Consider the following 19,385-nt stretch of genomic DNA (forward strand, 5'->3'; position numbering starts at 1 on the left):
TGTAAGGAAAATTGAATGCACCCTGTTTAAGACACACAATGCCTGGGTGAGTCATGGACCCAGATCATGTGGCAGCCAGGCTGCAGTAATGTTTCTATAATGGATGCAATGTGTATGGCACACACAGGGCCCTAAGTCCAGGGGGGCCCTCATTTTATACCAATGTTCATTTACCTACCTCTATGTAGTCACATGTCAGTGCTACAGCTGCACATAAATCACCTGGGAAATGTCATGTTGACCATTTTCCTGGTGATTTGTGTAGTAAAGTCTGGCGCAACATCAACTGGCACAAGAGTTTATACATAACTCCACAGAGAGGAAGGGTCTGCACGTGGACCCCCTCCTGGACTATCTTAGTTATTCCATTTTTGCCCATAACTTTAGATAGTAAATTGCAAAAATATTTAGCTCTGTTACTACATGTTTAAAAAAAATCTCAATCAAAAGAGGGCCTTAAGCCTTCCCTCCACCTCCTCCATGTGTACAGAGCAGGCGGCGGATGGCGGCGGGGAGCTCCGTCGCTACAGGGCTCACAAGCGTCTCGTGCGCGCACGCCCCCTGCCGACGGCTGGCGATAGAATCACCAGCCCCTGCAAAGACAAGAGGGAATCCAACTGTATTCATTTCAAATACTGGCTTTCACACTCTGTGTCAGAACAATGTTAAATGATTCATAAAGAAATAAAATACAGAAATCATGTGGTACTGTAGCTCACTATGGGCCACATTCTCTAAGCTTCAAAAGTGATAAATTGGAGAGTGATAAACAGCCAGCCAATCAGCTCCTGTCTGACATTTTTCAAACACAGTCTGTGACATGGCAGGTAGGAGCTGATTGGCTCACCTAATCACCTCCTCCCACTCCCGTGTCCAAGATTTCTCTCGCGCTGCCCCTCTGCACTGGAACAACCTCCCGCCACCCATCAGGCTATCTGATTCCCTTACCTCCTTCAAGCGCTCCCTCAAAACCCACTTTTTTCGACTAGCCTATCCCTCCTCCTAACCTCTTTTGATCCTCCTATCCTGCCTCCGTTCCCCTCCGTTCCTACTTATCCTATTGTATTTCGTTCGTCCACCCACCTATTTTTAGTATGTTAACTCTTATGAGCAGGGCCCTCCTTCCTCACGTACTCACCCTACCTCATTACCTCACCTGTGCTCCTGTCCTGTTCTTCCCTTCCTCTACTTCATCTTCGGTCTCCTTGACTATTTTGACACCTACTTCTGAACTGATGCTGATTTTAGTTCTACCAGCTATACCCCTATTTATACTGTATCTTTCTACACACCCTGTACGTTACCTTGTAATTTGTTTTTTTTTTGTTTGCTATGTACGGCGCTGCGGACACTTTGTGGCGCCTTATAAATAAACGTACTACTACTACTTCTCCCATTGGGACTGCCAGTCCAGCCTGTGATTGCAGAGTGATCACTTCCACTTCCCATGGGAAGCCACCCCCTGCTATACAGTCAGCACATTCTGGCTTCTATGGGCTGCAGCTGATAGCGTCCATTTAAGCCAGCCTGTTCAGCAGTGCCCCAGCTGCTGCAGGGAATAAGCCCTAAGCAGCATCTCAGCCTATGTGGTTTAAACGTCACAAATGATCAGCTGGAAAAACAAACAAATATATTTTTCTTTAACATTTATAATGCAGCCCTGGTATTGTTGGTAAATATGAACATGCATTAGGGTTAATTGTGTGTACAAGGTTTGCTGGGATGTTTGAACATTACAAAGTAAAAAAAACAATTATTAGGTTGTAGCAGTTTTTATCTAGAATGCAGGTGTCCTAGAACAACTTGTATTCTGATGTCACCTCTGTGTACAGTGTTTGCCTCCTTTTTTGTTCACCGGCTTCAGCTGAAACCATTGTCCGGATCTATAATGACAAATCACTGTGTTTTGTCCTTTTGTGAAAAAGATGGAACTCACGGTGTTCAGAACTGGCAATCAGATGTTTAGTCAACCAAATCCTAAACACCTAAGCACAATACTGTTGGAAGTATGGAGTACACATGATATACTGAAACTGCAGGTGCAGTGTATAGGCTCTGCAGAGAGCTGTGATTTCAATTGCAAAGCTATGGAGGTGACCTGGTAAAAAGTGTCGCAGAGACAAAGGCATATTACAGGAATACTGCCCAATAGCTAATTGCATAGTCGCTGACTTTGTTGTATTCCCCTCTGGGGATCCAAGAGAGTAGGTCCCAGGAGCTAATGCAGGGGGTTTGGTGCAGTGAATTGCATCATCTTGCCCCTGCACCTGCTACAAAGGCCACAATGTCATGTCTTTTGCAGAAGTAGATAGGGCCACGACAACAATGCCTGCACTATGGCAATGGAACACCTCATGCACATACATATTATGCAACTGTCCAAATCAAGTGCAGCACTGCTACCTGTACAATGTCGCTGAAGGCTTAAGGTGCCCATATACTACTGCGATGTATCCCCTGAGATGCCTGGGATCTTCTTGGGTGGCCAGATAGCATGCGATTCATCGCATGCGCTCCTTTCACATATGATGTATCCAACCTAGGGTCCAATGTGACCCGGATCGGTTTGGGACGATGTCTCGGCCTGATCCATCAGGATCAGGTGAAATTGACCCAATTCGTACTTTGGCACCTTTACAATTATCTGCTCCCCCTATGACAGTGCAGAAGAGACAGAGGTCGTCATTCTAGTTGAGCGATGTTTTGCATCTGCACATGAGCGTAACCATTTATGCACATGTGCAGGCTTTGTTGGTGAACAGACGCTGTGACTTGCATAGTCACCGGCCCATTTGCACGGAGCAGTGCGGGCAGGAGGGTGGGGTCGTGCCCATGGGAACGCCCAGTGTTTCATGGGTGTCCCCATGAAAATGCTGGGCGTTCCCATGGGTATTTAGGTGGGAGGAGGTGTGCCAGCGGCCGCCCGTCCTGTCTACGGCAGAATGGCTGCGAAGATAGGTCAGTCTCCATTGACTTATATTTGACCATCGAATAATTACGAGCCTATACACAAGGCTACGAATGGATGTTTATGCAAAACATCCATTCACATGCCTGCTGGGAAGATCGCCGCGCGAGCAGAGGCGGCCATTCGTGCGACCGACGGGCGGCGTTTAGTTGGCTCGCAAAGCAGCAAAATTCAAGTGCAAGTAAGCTGGTACATGTGGGCTACTGGTGGTGGTAGAGGGAACAATTGTTGGGGATGTAATGGCGGTCACAAAGAGTAGTGTTGATGAAGGACATTGCATGCTCGCAGGAACATAAATGTGCAGGTATCATCAATATAAGGGTTAAATGTATGTTATTAATCTTGACATCTAATCAAACTCATGGAAACATTTAAGAATGTCCATTTTTCTCACTTCCATCTGCTGTTTTCTTATACCGTTAACAAAAGGATAATATTTGGCATCACTTTTCCTTGCATGTTTGGATGCAAGAGGAGTCAAATATCTTGGCAGATTATGAAAGGAAATAGTAGATGAGATTCAGTGTTCAGTAAACAGCAGACTGCTTTCACAGATCACTGCTCAACTTGTACTTCCCAGAGTTCATTGGCCCTGCAGATTTAAAAAAAAATTTTTTTTCTTTATTCAGAATTGTCAGTGCCGTCAAGACTCACTGAGCACAGCTGTACTACTGTCCTGGATCCTAAAAATGCATGCAGAAATGGAAACAAACAGTTGCAATATTGAATATTTGCCCTGCTATATGTATGTATAAGGTGGGCATTCAAGGCAGGACACTTACAGGAGCTGAGCTTAGTTAGGGGTATATTTACTAAAGTGCGGGTTTATATAAGTAGTTGCCCATAGCAACCAACCATATTCTACTTCGCATTTATCTAGCACCTTCTAGAACAGGGGTGACCAAAGTGATCCTCGAGATCTATTAACGGTCCATGTTTTCCAAATCACCTAGCTGGTGATTAGAAAAATAGGTACTCTTTACCTAGAAGGGCGCCCACGATGTTCATCGCGATTGTCGGGTGTAAAATTGCGCTCATCGCGGTGATTGAGGCATCGCGGGTACTATTTGCGGCACAAGATCACCGCGATGACCGCGATGCCTCAACTTTCTAATCGGCAGCATGTAAAATCGCAGTGATTGAGGCATCGCGGGTGTTATTTTGGTGGACAAGATGCCCGCGATGCCCGCGATCACCGCGATGGCAGTGATTCCTCAACTTTTTCGTCGGCCCCATTGTAAAATCGCGGTGATTGAGGCATCGCGGGTGTTATTTTGTGCACAAGATGCCCGCGATTTCGCGATTTCCAGCCACACTCACATCTGTAATGGGTTCAAATGACCCTTTAATGACCCTAATTCTGCATGGTAACATCTGTAATAGGTGGAATGGCCCTTAGTCTGCCTAGCTACATCTGCCCTAGGTCCGTCTGCCTAGTTACTCATGTTGACACCATCCTCCTGTCTGAGGCCAACCCCCTGTGTCTGCATAGTGACAGATGTTTATAGGACAATAACAACAAAGGGTACATCCCACTGCCTCAGACCGCCCCCCTGTGACAGTTTAAAAGACCTTGATTTTGTGGGAAAATTTGTTGGTTGAGAGGAGCTGTGGTTTGAGAGAGAGAGATTTGCGTTTTGATTGATTATTACTGATTCCTGAGAGCCTGCTGCTGATTCCAGTGTTGCTGCTGCTGTTCATTCTGCTGCTGAGTTACCGTGATTACAGAGACTGTGCTGCTGTTTCTATTGGTGACTGAGGCCCTGCTGCTAATTCGGCCTTCTGCTGTTTCTGCTGTTCCTGTCATGGCCATGGCATCTGGATCTGGAGTGAACATGTACTCCCTGCCTCAGACGGAGGCGGAGGCTATCCGATTCCTCCAGGAGCATCACCTGTTGCCCAAGGAAGCTACCTGCGGCAATGGGCATGCCATGAAGCTCAGCGAGAAGGAGGTGATGTGGCACTGCCACGTGAGAGCCTGCCGCCAGAAGATCAGTCTCCGCGCTGGCCTCTTCATTCCTGGGTGCCGGATGTCGTTTGTGAACATCATCAGGTTCATCTTCAACTGGTGCGAGGAGCTGACTTCCGGCGACTACTGTGAGCGGCACCTTGGCATCTCCCCCAAGACAACGGTACTGTACAATAAGTACATGAGGGAGGCGTGCCTCGTGGACTTGATGGCTCAGCCCCAGCGCCGCATTGGAGGGCCCGACAAAATAGTCGAGGTCGACGAGACTCTGTTTGTCCGGCGCAAGTCCCATGTCGGCCGTGTGCTACCCCAGCAGTGGGTGTTTGGGGGCATCTGCCGGGAAACTGGGCAGTGCTTTGCCACAAAAGTGGCCACCCGGGACGCCCCCACTTTATTGGCTGCCATTGTGGAGCATGTGGAGCCGGGCTCCACCATATACAGCGATTGCTGGAGGGCCTATAATACAGAACAGCTGGAGGCTGCAGGCTTCCAGCACGCTCAAGTTAATCATAGGTTTAACTTTGTGGACCCCACAACAGGGGTGCACACCCAGAACATTGAGCGCATGTGGGGGGCGGCGAAATGGCGCAATAAACGCCACCGGGGTACTGCCAGACATTTGCTGGAAGGCTATCTACAAGAATTCATGTGGAGAAAGAGCATTGGTATGAACCAAACTTTTGAGCGTATTTTACACGCCTTAACATTGTTAGAGAAAGATGACTGAAAAACTATGGACTTTAAACTTGTAAAGCTGTTTTTTTTATGCTACTGTTTGTTTGCATTTCAATGTTATCTATTTTTTATTCAAGTAAATTACTGCCTTTTATTCAAACTTGTCTTTACTGAGTCAGTTGAGTGATTTTGCATGTATGAGTGAATTTGCACACACACCTGAATTAGGCCCATTTCCTGCTCTCACCCCCAAAAAAGTAGTTAAATTCCCTGGCATCTTAAGCAGTGTTCACCCATAATGTTGCACCCCTTAGCCATATTTTGTTCCTGTAATTAATCATATATCACCCCCTTAGCCGTATTGGGTCCCTGTAATAGTTCATGAATCACCCCTAGCTGTATTGGGTCCCTGTAATTTTTTGCTAAATGTACATTTGGCTCAAATCACTTGCTGACACCTCTCACACTGCTTATGTGTGACAGAGGATTACAGCAATCTCATTTTAGTATATCACCCCTTGCCTTATAGTGGCCCTGTAATTATTGTCCTGTAATTATTGCCCCCCTCGAAATTACACCTGCTGTCACCTCTCACACTTTTTCTGTGTGACAGAGGTTCACAGAAATGTGATTCAATCATCATTTTAGGCCAGTTAACATTTAAATCGCGGTCATCGCGGGCATCTCGGGCATTGAGCTGTGTAATGTACACCACAATGCCTGGGATGCCCGCGATGACCGCGATTTCATGCACTTTTAGCACTAGTAAAGTAACATTGAAATCGCGGTCATCGCGGGCATCGCGGGTATTGAGCTGTGCATTGTACACCTCAATGCCCGCGATTACCGCGATGCCCGCGATTTCATACAGTAATGTCACTCAAACTGAAAAAATGCATGTAGGGAAGGCAGGAAGTGTCCCAGCATGCATTTCACTCACTACAGAGCGCGCATTAGCTTCCACACCCTGCCCCTGAGCACATGTAAGTGGCCTGTGGCGTTTTTGGATAAATTTTGGGGGGGGAGAGGGGGACAGGGGGGGAGAGGGAGGGGGGGAGAGGGAGGGGGGGAGGGGGGGGGGAGAGGGAGGGGGGGAGGGGGGGGGAGAGGGAGGGGGGAGGGGGGGAGAGATAATCAGTCGGTGACATATGTTGCTATGGCTTTTTACACATAGCAACCACCGTTTCAATGTTAATTCACAGTGTAAAATGCTGGTTGCTATGTGCAAGCGTGCATAGCAACACTTGTCACAAACATAATATATGCAGGTGACGTACTGTATGTTGCTATGCGCTATTTCGCATAGCAACCAGTGTTATCCACTGTAATTTTAACAGACTTACATTGGTTGCTATGTGCAATGCCATATAGCAACATAAGTCACTCACTGATAATATGGTGACGTACATTGCCATGTGCTAGTGCACATCGCAAGCGCTGTTAAAAACGGTGGTTGCTATGTGTAAAAAGCCATAGCAACATATGTCACCGACGGATAATCAGTCGGTGACATATGTTGCTATGGCTTTTTACACATAGCAACCACCGTTTCAATGTTAATTCACAGTGTAAAATGCTGGTTGCTATGTGCAAGCGTGCATAGCAACACTTGTCACAAACATAATATATGCAGGTGACGTATGTTGCTATGCGCTATTTCGCATAGCAACCAGTGTTATCCACTGTAATTTTAACAGACTTACATTGGTTGCTATGTGCAATGCCATATAGCAACATAAGTCACTCACTGATAATATGGTGACGTACATTGCCATGTGCTAGTGCACATCGCAAGCGCTGTTAAAAACGGTGGTTGCTATGTGTAAAAAGCCATAGCAACATATGTCACCGACGGATAATCAGTCGGTGACATATGTTGCTATGGCTTTTTACACATAGCAACCACCGTTTCAATGTTAATTCACAGTGTGAAATGCTGGTTGCTATGTGCAAGCGTGCATAGCAACACTTGTCACAAACATAATATATGCAGGTGACGTATGTTGCTATGCGCTATTTCGCATAGCAACCAGTGTTATCCACTGTAATTTTAACAGACTTACATTGGTTGCTATGTGCAATGCCATATAGCAACATAAGTCACTCACTGATAATATGGTGACGTACATTGCCATGTGCTAGTGCACATCGCAAGCGCTGTTAAAAACGGTGGTTGCTATGTGTAAAAAGCCATAGCAACATATGTCACCGACGGATAATCAGTCGGTGACATATGTTGCTATGGCTTTTTACACATAGCAACCACCGTTTCAATGTTAATTCACAGTGTAAAATGCTGGTTGCTATGTGCAAGCGTGCATAGCAACACTTGTCACAAACATAATATATGCAGGTGACGTATGTTGCTATGCGCTATTTCGCATAGCAACCAGTGTTATCCACTGTAATTTTAACAGACTTACATTGGTTGCTATGTGCAATGCCATATAGCAACATAAGTCACTCACTGATAATATGGTGACGTACATTGCCATGTGCTAGTGCACATCGCAAGCGCTGTTAAAAACGGTGGTTGCTATGTGTAAAAAGCCATAGCAACATATGTCACCGACGGATAATCAGTCGGTGACATATGTTGCTATGGCTTTTTACACATAGCAACCACCGTTTCAATGTTAATTCACAGTGTAAAATGCTGGTTGCTATGTGCAAGCGTGCATAGCAACACTTGTCACAAACATAATATATGCAGGCGACGTATGTTGCTATGCGCTATTTCGCATAGCAACCAGTGTTATCCACTGTAATTTTAACAGACTTACATTGGTTGCTATGTGCAATGCCATATAGCAACATAAGTCACTCACTGATAATATGGTGACGTACATTGCCATGTGCTAGTGCACATCGCAAGCGCTGTTAAAAACACTTTTTTCGCCACGGACACCTGTGAAGCCCGCGAGGGGACGCGTATAACTGTGAAGGTATCCGCGTCCCCTCGCGGGGCTCGCTACGCTCGCCACGCTTCGGGCTCGGTGGCTCGCTGCGCTCGCCACACTATTCTATTCTCAACTCCACGCCGACGTGGATAGTAGGGCATGAAAAGGTCGGAGGACGCGTACCGCCGCCCCTCGCGGGGCTCGCTGCGCTCGCCACGCTTCGGGTGCGCGTGGATAGTGGGGGGGGGGGGAATTCTATGTCATTGAATTGTAATTAATGATGTTTTTTTTATTTTTTTGGGGAATTGAAGTTGCTGTAATCGGTGAAATTGTTCTACACCAAGGACCTATTTCGAAACCATTATCTCCTGAATAAGGTAAGTTGTGCTTAAATTGTTATTCTAATTAATTTGTAAATGTAACCCAAATGCCTTTTTTTCCCAGGGTACCACCCCCACTATCCACGCGCACCCGAAGCGTGGCGAGCGCAGCGAGTGGCGGCGGTACGCGTCCTCCGACCTTTTCATGCCCTACTATCCACGTCGGCGTGGAGTTGAGAATATAATAGTGTGGCGAGCGCAGCGAGCCACCGAGCCCGAAGCGTGGCGAGCGCAGCGAGCCCCGCGAGGGGACGCGGATACCTTCACAGGTAAACGCGTCCCCTCGCGGGCTTCACAGGTGTCCGCTTTTCGCCACGGACACCTGTGAAGCCCGCGAGGGGACGTGTATAACTGTGAAGGTATCCGCGTCCCCTCGCGGGGCTCGCTACGCTCGCCACGCTTCGGGCTCGGTGGCTCGCTGCGCTCGCCACACTATTCTATTCTCAACTCCACGCCGACGTGGATAGTAGGGCATGAAAAGGTCGGAGGACGCGTACCGCCGCCCCTCGCGGGGCTCGCTGCGCTCGCCACGCTTCGGGTGCGCGTGGATAGTGGGGGGGGGGGAATTCTATGTCATTGAATTTTAATTAATGATGTTTTTTTTATTTTTTTGGGGAATTGAAGTTGCTGTAATCGGTGAAATTGTTCTACACCAAGGACCTATTTCGAAACCATTATCTCCTGAATAAGGTAAGTCGTGCTTAAATTGTTCTTCTAATTAATTTGTAAATGTAACCCAAATGCCTTTTTTTCCCAGGGTACCACCCCCACTATCCACGCGCACCCGAAGCGTGGCGAGCGCAGCGAGCCCCGCAAGGGGCGGCGGTACGCGTCCTCCGACCTTTTCATGCCCTACTATCCACGTCGGCGTGGAGTTGAGAATAGAATAGTGTGGCGAGCGCAGCGAGCCACCGAGCCCGAAGCGTGGCGAGCGCAGCGAGCCCCGCGAGGGGACGCGGATACCTTCACAGGCTTTTTGCCACGGACACCTGTGAAGCCCGCGAGGGGATGCGTATAACTGTGAAGGTATCCGCGTCCCCTCGCGGGGCTCGCCACGCTTCGGGTGCGCGTGGATAGTGGGGGTGGTATACTAGCAAATGTGAATGATTTTTGGTGAAAATGGAATCGCCTCACATCAGATGCCATGGGAGTTGTGCCATTTGATGTGATGCGATACCATTTTGACATACCGTATAGACATCAATTACTTATAGATGGTTTTGTTTGTGTTTTTGTTTTACAGCAATGTCTCAGCGAGAACTTACAAATGGTTTTATGGCGAAGGTCATTGATTTGTATAAGGAGAATAGGTGCCTCTGGGAGATGAAACATCCGGATTACTACAACAAGGCGAAGAGGAATGAGGCGTATCGGAAAATGGTGGCTCTTGTACGCAAACGGGTACCTCATGCAGACGTCGCCTGGGTACAGAAGAGGATGACGAATATGCGGACAGTTATGGTGAAGGAGATGAAGCGAGTACGGCAGTCTCAGAGTTCCGGAGCCGATGCTGATGACGTCTACGTGCCGAAATTATGGTACTACGAGCGGATGAAGTTTATCTTGGAGCAGAGAGAACAGAGTGGAACAGGGGGAAGTGATACGGAGGACACCTCTTCGTCCGTTGCAGCGGAGAGTGTGGACGTTGTAAGTATTTCCTGACAAATGTCTTGCATGTAAGTGACTGTGAAATGTCATGTTATTAACATTTTCCCTTTTTTCCCCTTTCTAGGAAGTTCCCCCTGAGACAGAGCAGGAGCCTGTGGCAGTTGCAGAGGGGGACAGTACTCCGATGACGGAGAGCACTGCACCTGCTATCCCGAGGAGGCGTCCCAGAAGACAGCTGTCCAGCACTGCTCGTAATGTCCAAGGGCATGCTAGCACGTCGGCACCGGAGGCACCGCAAATTCCCCTTGACGATTGCCAAATTTTTAGTAATAATCTTGCCGTGGAAATGCGAGGCATGGCGCCAGACCAGCTCCATGAGTCCAAGAGGTTGATATATGGCGTTATAATGCGTGCATCAGAGAGAAGTCTCTCTAGTGCATGCAGTATAGAGCCACCTGCCAACGTCGTATGGCAAGCAGCCCAAATGCCCAATTACCCCTATCACTACCCTTCGTACAGTGCGTCGGGTTATGCTCCGCCTCCTCCTGCCCCTGTAATGTACGCGCCGAGGCCCCCTTCAAGTGCTCTGGACTATTTCAAGTGCTCTGTTGAGTACACAAAGTCCCCACCCAGGTGAAGAGCGCCATTAATTAGTGATTTGGTTTTAATTTGTTTCTAATTATTGTGCCTTGCAGCAATGCCCTTGTTCCACTCTGTTTGTTATTTGCTCCATGATGAACTTTGTTGCTCAAAGGCCATAATTTCGGTTACTGATGGTCGCAGTATCGGACTCCTGGACTATGAGCTGTCCGTACTTGTTTTGCACCTTCACCATGGACTGTTCCGCATATTTGCATTTTCTTCTGTACCCAGTGCATGTTTGCATTAGGGTGCCTTTTTGCGTATTGAGCCCCATTTTTTGTATGCCTCATTCCGATTTGCCTTGTTGTAATCCAGTTCCTCCCAAGAGGCATCTATTCTCCTATACTTTCAATGACCTTCGCCCAGACCTTCCCCACCCCCCACCCCCCCATTCTTAAAAAAAAAAAAAAAAAAAAAATATTTTATACTAAATTAAAAAAATAATATATTTTATTTAAAAATAAAAAAATAAGTCCTAATTTGAAATTCTTAACCTGTGTCGTGTCTTATTTCATTGTGTTATAATTAAGGAATGCCAATTAATTTGATGTGTTTTTTTATTGTATTTTGTTGATTTTTTGCGCACCCATCGCGGTGATTGCAGGCACATGATGGCCGTGGTCACCCGTGATGCAACCGGCCGCCATGTCCCCGCAACCACGGCGATATGTGCGCGGTTTGCCATGTAATTTGATGTGTTTTTTTTATTGTATTTGGGTGTTTTTTTGCGCAACTATCGCGGTGATTGCAGGCACATGACGGCCGTGGTGATGTGTTTTTTTTATTGTATTTGGGTGTTTTTTTGCGCAACTATCGCGGTGATTGCAGGCACATGACGGCCGTGGTCACCCGTGATGCAACCAGCCGCCATGTGCCCGCAATCACCGCGATATGTGCGCGTTTTTACTGTACAATCACCGCAACAGGTGTGCGGTTTGATTGTTATCTATGACATTTAAGTGTTAGGTGTAATTTTAATGTATTTTTGTATTTTTCACACTTTTTTCCTTTTTTCCACTTGTCTTTTTACCACAGCCAGAAATCGCGGTCATCGCGGGTACATTATTGTGTGCCCTCGATGCGAGCGACATCGCGATGACCGCGATGATTGATCAATCGCGGTCATCGCGGTCGTCGCGGGTACATTGTTGTCCACCCGCGATGCTAGCGACATCGCGACCGACGCGATAATTGATCGCGTCGTTAGCATCGCGGGTGGCCACTAATGTACCCGCGATGTACCCGCGACGACCGCGATGGGCGCCGTTCTAGGTAAAGAGTACCGAAAAATAATGTGCTTTATGATCAGTTTGAATTAGGTCTGTAGAACAACAACATTTCCCGAAGAAGAACCAACAGAAGAAAGTCAAAGGCATATCATACTGCAGTCAATTCAAATGATTTGTAATAGTCATATTTTGGAAAGCTTATTAAGACAAACAACAGAATAACACTGTACAATATAAGAGGAAGTTATATAATATAACATATAAAGGTATCAAGCACAACATTTCTCTTACACATTTATTTTGCCATTTGTTACTTATTTTGCACTGTGCTTTATACATTTTTGCTGATTTTTATGTAATAGAAATAAAAGTTATATTTGATTATTCTGCTATTGGAACCCAATGTACATAACTTGTAGGTACAGTACCTTAATTTCTCTCTCTCTTTAAAAAAGAAAAATAAACAAACAATCTCCATGCCCCTGTGCACAGAAAGATTTGGAGCTGCAGCTGGAATTGGTCGAACACAAAATGGACTGTAACTTTGCAATGATTACACGGTTTCTATTAATTTATAGCAACACTGCATTCTGTCTCCATAATAATTTCCAGCATAACATTCTACTTAGATGAATTTAATATTTTGGTTTCAAGACATTGTGATCTCATTCATACAATACACCATACATGAACACCAAGCCTGTAGTGAATAATAGTTATTTACCTACAGTTTGTCAAACAGGACAACTTTAAGCAGAAGCATCCTAACCCGAATTATAAACTTTAATCTTCATCTCGAGCTTCAGGATAGACTTTTACAATTTATCATGACATTGCTGTAGAATTTCCAGATAATTTTTCCATTATGTGCAGAAAATCAGCATTCTTTACAATTCTAACAATATCTATTAAATATACAATTCCATAATTCAGGCACTGAATTTAAAATGAGCAACAGTAGAGTCTGCATAAAACAGTACAGATTATACCATTATAGTGATTTTACATTTACATAAACGTAACTACTGTATTATATTATATCATGAATTAGATTATAAAGAAGAATAAATGAAGTAATGCATTTCACAGCAACCACATCTTCAGTAGTTACAATATTATATTGTATACAAAGTGCGGGGTGTTTTGTATATAATATTATTGTTCCTTTAAACTTAGTAACTGAGTTTGGCAAACACCTGTCAGCTTTGAAAAGAAGCACTTAGTCAATTTAAAACATATTGTTTTACTCAGTGCTTACTACTGAGTATCTAATATCCTGAAAAGTTGATTATTTAACAGTATTCCTTTCAGAACACTTAAGACATTTAGAACACGAGCAACTGAATATCAGGGTATCAGCATACTAGGATAATGGATCATATGTCTCCCATGCAGCAGAATACAGATCCTTTTCCCATCACAACCACTTAGTCATGTCTGATACCCCGATGATCACTAGACTTAAAAAAAAAAAAATCATAATCCATACAGTATGTTGTTGTGATGTGGGATCTCACTAATATCAGTCATAGGGGTATATTCAATGCCGGTGGCGAGGGGGGTTTGTACGGTAAGGATGGCTTTTTTGGAAAGGCAGCCCCCACGCCGGCTGCTCGCTGTAATCAATGTTCTGTTGAAATCCTTGTCATCAAAGGACGGCGAGGATTCCCCTAAACGGCGTTGTTCGCTGCAAATGCAGCAAGCATTTTGTGGCGAGCACCGCTGTTTTAATGGGCATACCTGCCATTTCCACCTCGCTGGTTCTTTTCATCGAGTGCAGGGGGGGGTAGATGAATACTGATGGAAAGCTATCGGCACTGCTCGCCATCATAGCTCTCCGCTGAGGCATTGAATATACCCCATTGTAGCAGTTGGCCAGTCTCCATGCAGGGAGCACTTTACAGAATTTTCTAATCATTTTATATCCTTTAGCAATTTAAAGGAATTCCTAAGTGCCTTTTTGTGTGATTGTGTCCATGACATTTTTGTACACTGTGAAGACCCAGTACTTTTCTGGTATTCTTTAAAGCGATGCTGTGATGTTAGGACACATTATTACAATGAAAAGCATTGTCTATAGAATGAGAAGGCACACTGGGGCAGATGTATTAAGCCTTAACAAGAGATGAATGCAAGGGTGATAAAGAGAGATAAATGTCCAGCCAATCAGCTCCTTACTGACTTTTTTCAAACACAGGCTGTAACATGGCAGTTAGCAGGTGATTGGCTGGATATGTATCTCTACTTATCACCCTTGCATTTATCTCTTGTTAAGGCTTAATACATCTGCCCCACTCACTGTGCTTTATGAGAACCCCTTATTGGATATGTTGGTACATATTCATCTGCTATGACTAAGGACCATATGCAACTAAGAAACCAACTTGAGAACTGTGGGAGAATCCTTTTACTGCCTCAAGCCAGACATACTGTACATTGGAAATCTCTAAGCCCAAATATCACTGGTTAAATAAAGCCAGAGGAGTTCTTGTTCATATCAGGTCATGGAAATCGCTAAATGACATCATAGTGTTAAAGAATCCATAAACAGACATCTCACGACTAATTCCAAAGATATTCTTCTATAATGTATTTTATACAACTGTTCTACACACAGGAGCATTTTAAGAGAGGAGTAAGCCCTCGTGCAGCCTCTTCCCTCCACTCCTCCTTCTCTCTGCACTTCTATGGGATGCAGCTGATGCAATCCATAGAAGTTGAAGTTTTGTGCATACACCAGTCCCAGCACCTCTTTATAGTTTTGTAACATCAGCCACAATAAATATATTTTAATATGGTGACTAGGGAGATATCCCTTCAGTCAGGGGCGCTTTAGGAGAAGAGGAGGCCCATGTGCAGCCCCCTCTCTCTGGGTCCTCTCCTCTCTATTGGGCTCTCACTCTAATGTGGTTCCTGAGGGCCCTCTCCTCTCTATTGGGCTCTCACTCTAATGTGGTTCCTGAGGGTCCTCTCCTCTCTATTGGGATCTCACTCTAATGTGGTTCCTGAGGGCCCTCTCCTCTCTATTGGGCTCTCGCTCTAATGTGGTTCCTGAGGGCCCTCTCCTCTCTATTGGGCTCTCACTCTAATGTGGTTCCTGAGGGCCCTCACCTCTCTATTGGGCTCTCACTCTAATGTGGTTCCTGAGGGCCCTCTCCTCTCTATTGGGCTCTCACTCTAATGTGGTTCCTGAGGGCCCTCTCCTCTCTATTTGGCTCTCGCTCTAATGTGTTTCATGAGGGCCCTCTCCTCTCTATTGGGCTCTCACTAGGATGTGGTTCCTGAGGGCCCTCTCCTCCCTATTGGGCTCTCACTCTAATGTGGTTCCTGTTTGGCTGATACTGTGTGTGTGAAAAAGGATTATAAAAAGTTGCTCCCTGTACCAATTTTTGCAGGACAGTCCCAGTTTTTGGGAGACTGTACCACTTGTGCCTTGTTTCTGTAGGATGCTGGTAGATAGAGCAGGGTTGGTAAAAGTGTACAGTCTATAGGCCTAATGTGGGGACTGCTAATGGGGAGAGTGTGATTCCATGGGTGTGGATAATTAGGTCGACCAAACTAAGGTCAACATGCATTAGGTCCATCACTCAAGGTGGAAAGGCTTTATGTTGACACATGAAAATTGTCAACATGGTCGTAGGGTCATTAGGTCGACACAAGCATTAGGTCAACATTGGTAAGGTCAATTGTCAAAAGGGCAACAAAGCTTTACATTTTTTGCCCCGAATGGCGTCACAGTCGACATGGACACAAAAAAGTGCACCGCGTCCCCTCATTTGGATTGCTACGCTCACCGTGCTTCAGGCTCGACACCCTATTATATTCCCACGCGATGCCCTAGTGGAAAGTAGGGTAGGAAATGCCGCCTGTCTGCACATATTTCAAAACAAATAAAAAAAATTGAAAACCCATGTTTCCAATGTGGACCGTATGCTTGCGTCAACCTAATTACCCAGTCAACCTTATGCCATGTTGACCTTTTTCAAGTGTCGATCTAAGGCCTGCCGACCTTCAGTGGTTGACCTAATGTATTTTGACCTTCTGAGTGTCGACCTAGTGACCATAATACTGATTCCAGGACATGGGCAAACCTGTGGCAGCATTAGATTGCTGGATTACCTTTCTATACAGGTGATATTATTTGTTCTTTGTTCATTCCCATTATATATTCATACTAACTATTTAACGGGACTGTGGCTTCCTGCAGGTTAAAATAAGCCAAGTGTATTTCTTATCAATCACTTTGTGAACTAAAGATCCCCATCCACTTATGCAAGGCATCGCATGCAGAACCTCACATGCGTTGCACCGCCATCTCACCCGGCAGCTCTCATACATCGTATGTGGTGCTTTTTCATATGATCAATCTTATGTGAAAATTTTCCTGGCTGCAGGATCCAAGGGATCCTTTGTGCAGCAGTGACGATCTCCGGCTACGATCTGATGCGGGGGTCTTATGATTCATACAACACACTGTGACGCAATTCCTTTGCTTCCTGAACCTGGGATACAGCTAAGCCAGTTCCTTATGAGACACAAAGTCAGAGGAAGCCAGCCGAAACGGTCCCTCTGGATATTCTTACTGTATCTCCTGGATGTCTACACATCTACTTATTCCTGATACTAATACAGTAAGTTCTGCATCGAACAGTCACATATCTTGAATTACATTTTGGGTTCAGATCTGCATACACATCTTCCAGTTGTAATTTCTTACCTCAGAATTTACTTTCAGTGTTTCCTCATTGTGGTACAAGAGAACTTTCTGTCCTGAAAAGGTCAGGTTTACATGGACCTGCAAACAGGGGTACTGAGAGATTTTCCAGCAGTCCGGACCACAGCTAAATGAGCAGTTGAAAGTTTCTGTGATAGAAGCATTCAGTAATGTGCATTGAGCTTCTTCTGTCCATACACTATGGGAGACAGAAAATAAAAGATGGGACATCATAACACGGGAACACAAGAGACAGTGGAATTCTTCATTGGTCTTGGAATATTATTAATATGAATAACTGAGCTAAAACAAGGTAATTACAGCACAATGCTCAGGCTTATTTCACAGGGCAGTACACTAGAGATGTGTAGACTCGGATTCCAGAGATCCGAGCCCCCACGGACGTCATCATTCCGAGCCTGGTTCCGAGCGGCGCTCGGAGATTCCCACCTGACTCGGGTCCGTCCACGTGGTCAAAACGTCATCTCCCGGCGCCGGATTTCGCGAGGCTTTAAATAGCGGCTGCTGCGCCCGCCATCTTCACTCCAGTCTAGTAGTGGGTTGGGAGAGGGTGTGTTGGTGCTGCTGCTGGGGCTTAAACTTGAGCTTGACCTTGAACGCAATATTTTTTATTTGCTGGGGCTGTCTCAGTGCTGCTGAGTCGTCTAACTGTATACATGTAGTACTACTGTCTCCTCTGTGCTGTCTACCTCTGGTGTGCTGTGCTGTAATTATTTTATTCGCTGGGGCTGTCTCTCAGTGCTGCTGTGTACTCTGTTCTCCTCTCTGCGTAGGGTGGGCTCTCCCTAGCAAGGAGGACAGTCTAACTGTGTACCTGTAGTACTACTGTCTCCTCTGTGCTGGGGCCTACCTCTGGTGCTGTGCTGTAATATATATTATATGAATAATTAATTATATTATATATAGTCCACTGGTGCTGCCTGCACTGAATCTGCCAGTATTATTTAGTTACTCAGTCCAGTGGCGTAACTATAAATTTTGCTCCCCCTGCCAAAAAGTGTGTGCCCCCCCAGGCTCCTCTCCAGCATGTTTCCCCAGTGTGTGATGTGATGAACTCACACGCATAACAGAGGCCAGCAGACACTGCTGCTTCCCTTGGCTCCGACACATCCCAGGCCGCCCTAGCAGGCTCATCCTGTACACAGTAGCCAATAGCTGGCTCTGTGTACAGTCAATTTAATCAGTGGGGGGGATTTGTCATCTCTGCCATGGCCTCACCTGCACTGCGGCTGCCTCGCATCCAGTGCTCAGTCAGTGGGCAGTGGCAGGCAGCAGCATGTCAGTGCGTCGAGCGAGTGCCGGCGCCCACACAGAATCTGCTTTTGCTTGCTCCCCCAAGCGGCTGCTGGGGCTGCCTTACAGTAGTTACGCCACTGACTCAGTCCACTGTTGCCACTGGAAGTGCTACTGCCTACCTAGTACATACTAGGCTGCTATATATATAATTTAATTAAAAAAATAATACTTGTGCTGCGTGGGACTGTAAAAAATAATTCCATGCTGCTGGTGCACTGACGTGTGCCACTGAGTGCCACTGCCAAGCAGTACCTAATAATAAAATTAAATATTATTATAAATTCTGCTGGTGCACTGCATAAAGCTACTGGTGGTGTGTAACGACCTTTTGTGTTGACCACTGGCAGTGCTACTGCCTACCTACCTAGTAGTTTATTTTCTCTACCTACTAGGCTGCTATATTATTAATACTTAATTAATTGAATTATATATAGTCCACTGGTGCTGCCTGCACTGAATACTGTGAATAGAGGTTGCCAGTATTATTTACTCAGTCCACTGTTGCCACTGGCAGTGTTACTGCCTTAGTGTACCTACCTAGTAGTACAACTACATACTAGGCTTCTATATCTAATTTAATTAAAAAATAATACTTGTGCTGTGTGGGACTGTAAAAAATAATTCCATGCTGCTGGTGCACTGACGTGTGCCACTGAGTGCCACTGCCAAGCAGTACCTAATAATAAAATTATTATTATAAATTCTGCTGGTGCACATACTAGTATTGCTTACGTATCTACCTGTCATGTGCCTAGTACTGTCTTATCTACCTGTCTGGTGCCTAGTACTGCCGTATCTACCTGTCTGGTGCCTAGTACTGCCGTATCTACCACTGCAGTGCCACTCTTACATAAACCACGTGTTTGTGCCGCACACTTGTGTGGCTTAGCATAGTTATCCAGCTACCTCGGTGCAACCTCTTGCCCTAAAAACAATATTGTGAGGTGTGAGGTGTTCAGAATAGACTGTAAATGAGTGGAAAT

General features: G+C 45.7%; 2 protein-coding genes across 6 annotated transcripts in view; one reads left to right on the top strand and one right to left on the bottom strand.

Annotated features, from left to right (window-relative positions):
- KCNMB2 (potassium calcium-activated channel subfamily M regulatory beta subunit 2) overlaps window positions 1–19,385 on the bottom strand; it is a 521,316-nt gene that overhangs the window by 12,878 nt on the left and 489,053 nt on the right. For all 5 annotated transcript variants that reach the window (XM_083177718.1, XM_083177719.1, XM_083177721.1 and 2 more), the window contains one exon: window positions 17,089–17,284. In XM_083177718.1, coding sequence (XP_083033844.1) covers window positions 17,089–17,284 — 196 coding nt within the window. The remainder of the gene's footprint in view (window positions 1–17,088; window positions 17,285–19,385) is intronic.
- LOC146062423 (uncharacterized) lies at window positions 9,514–11,137 on the top strand. Its single transcript, XM_083174566.1, has 3 exons — window positions 9,514–9,582; window positions 10,136–10,539; window positions 10,625–11,137. The coding sequence occupies exons 2-3, from the start codon at window positions 10,138–10,140 to the stop codon at window positions 11,135–11,137; spliced, it is 915 nt and encodes a 304-aa protein (XP_083030692.1). The 5' UTR covers window positions 9,514–9,582; window positions 10,136–10,137.

The sequence above is a fragment of the Crinia signifera genome, chromosome 3 (genome assembly GCF_055691185.1).
Source record: "Crinia signifera chromosome 3, ASM5569118v1, whole genome shotgun sequence".
In the NCBI taxonomy this organism is placed as follows: domain Eukaryota; kingdom Metazoa; phylum Chordata; class Amphibia; order Anura; family Myobatrachidae; genus Crinia; species Crinia signifera.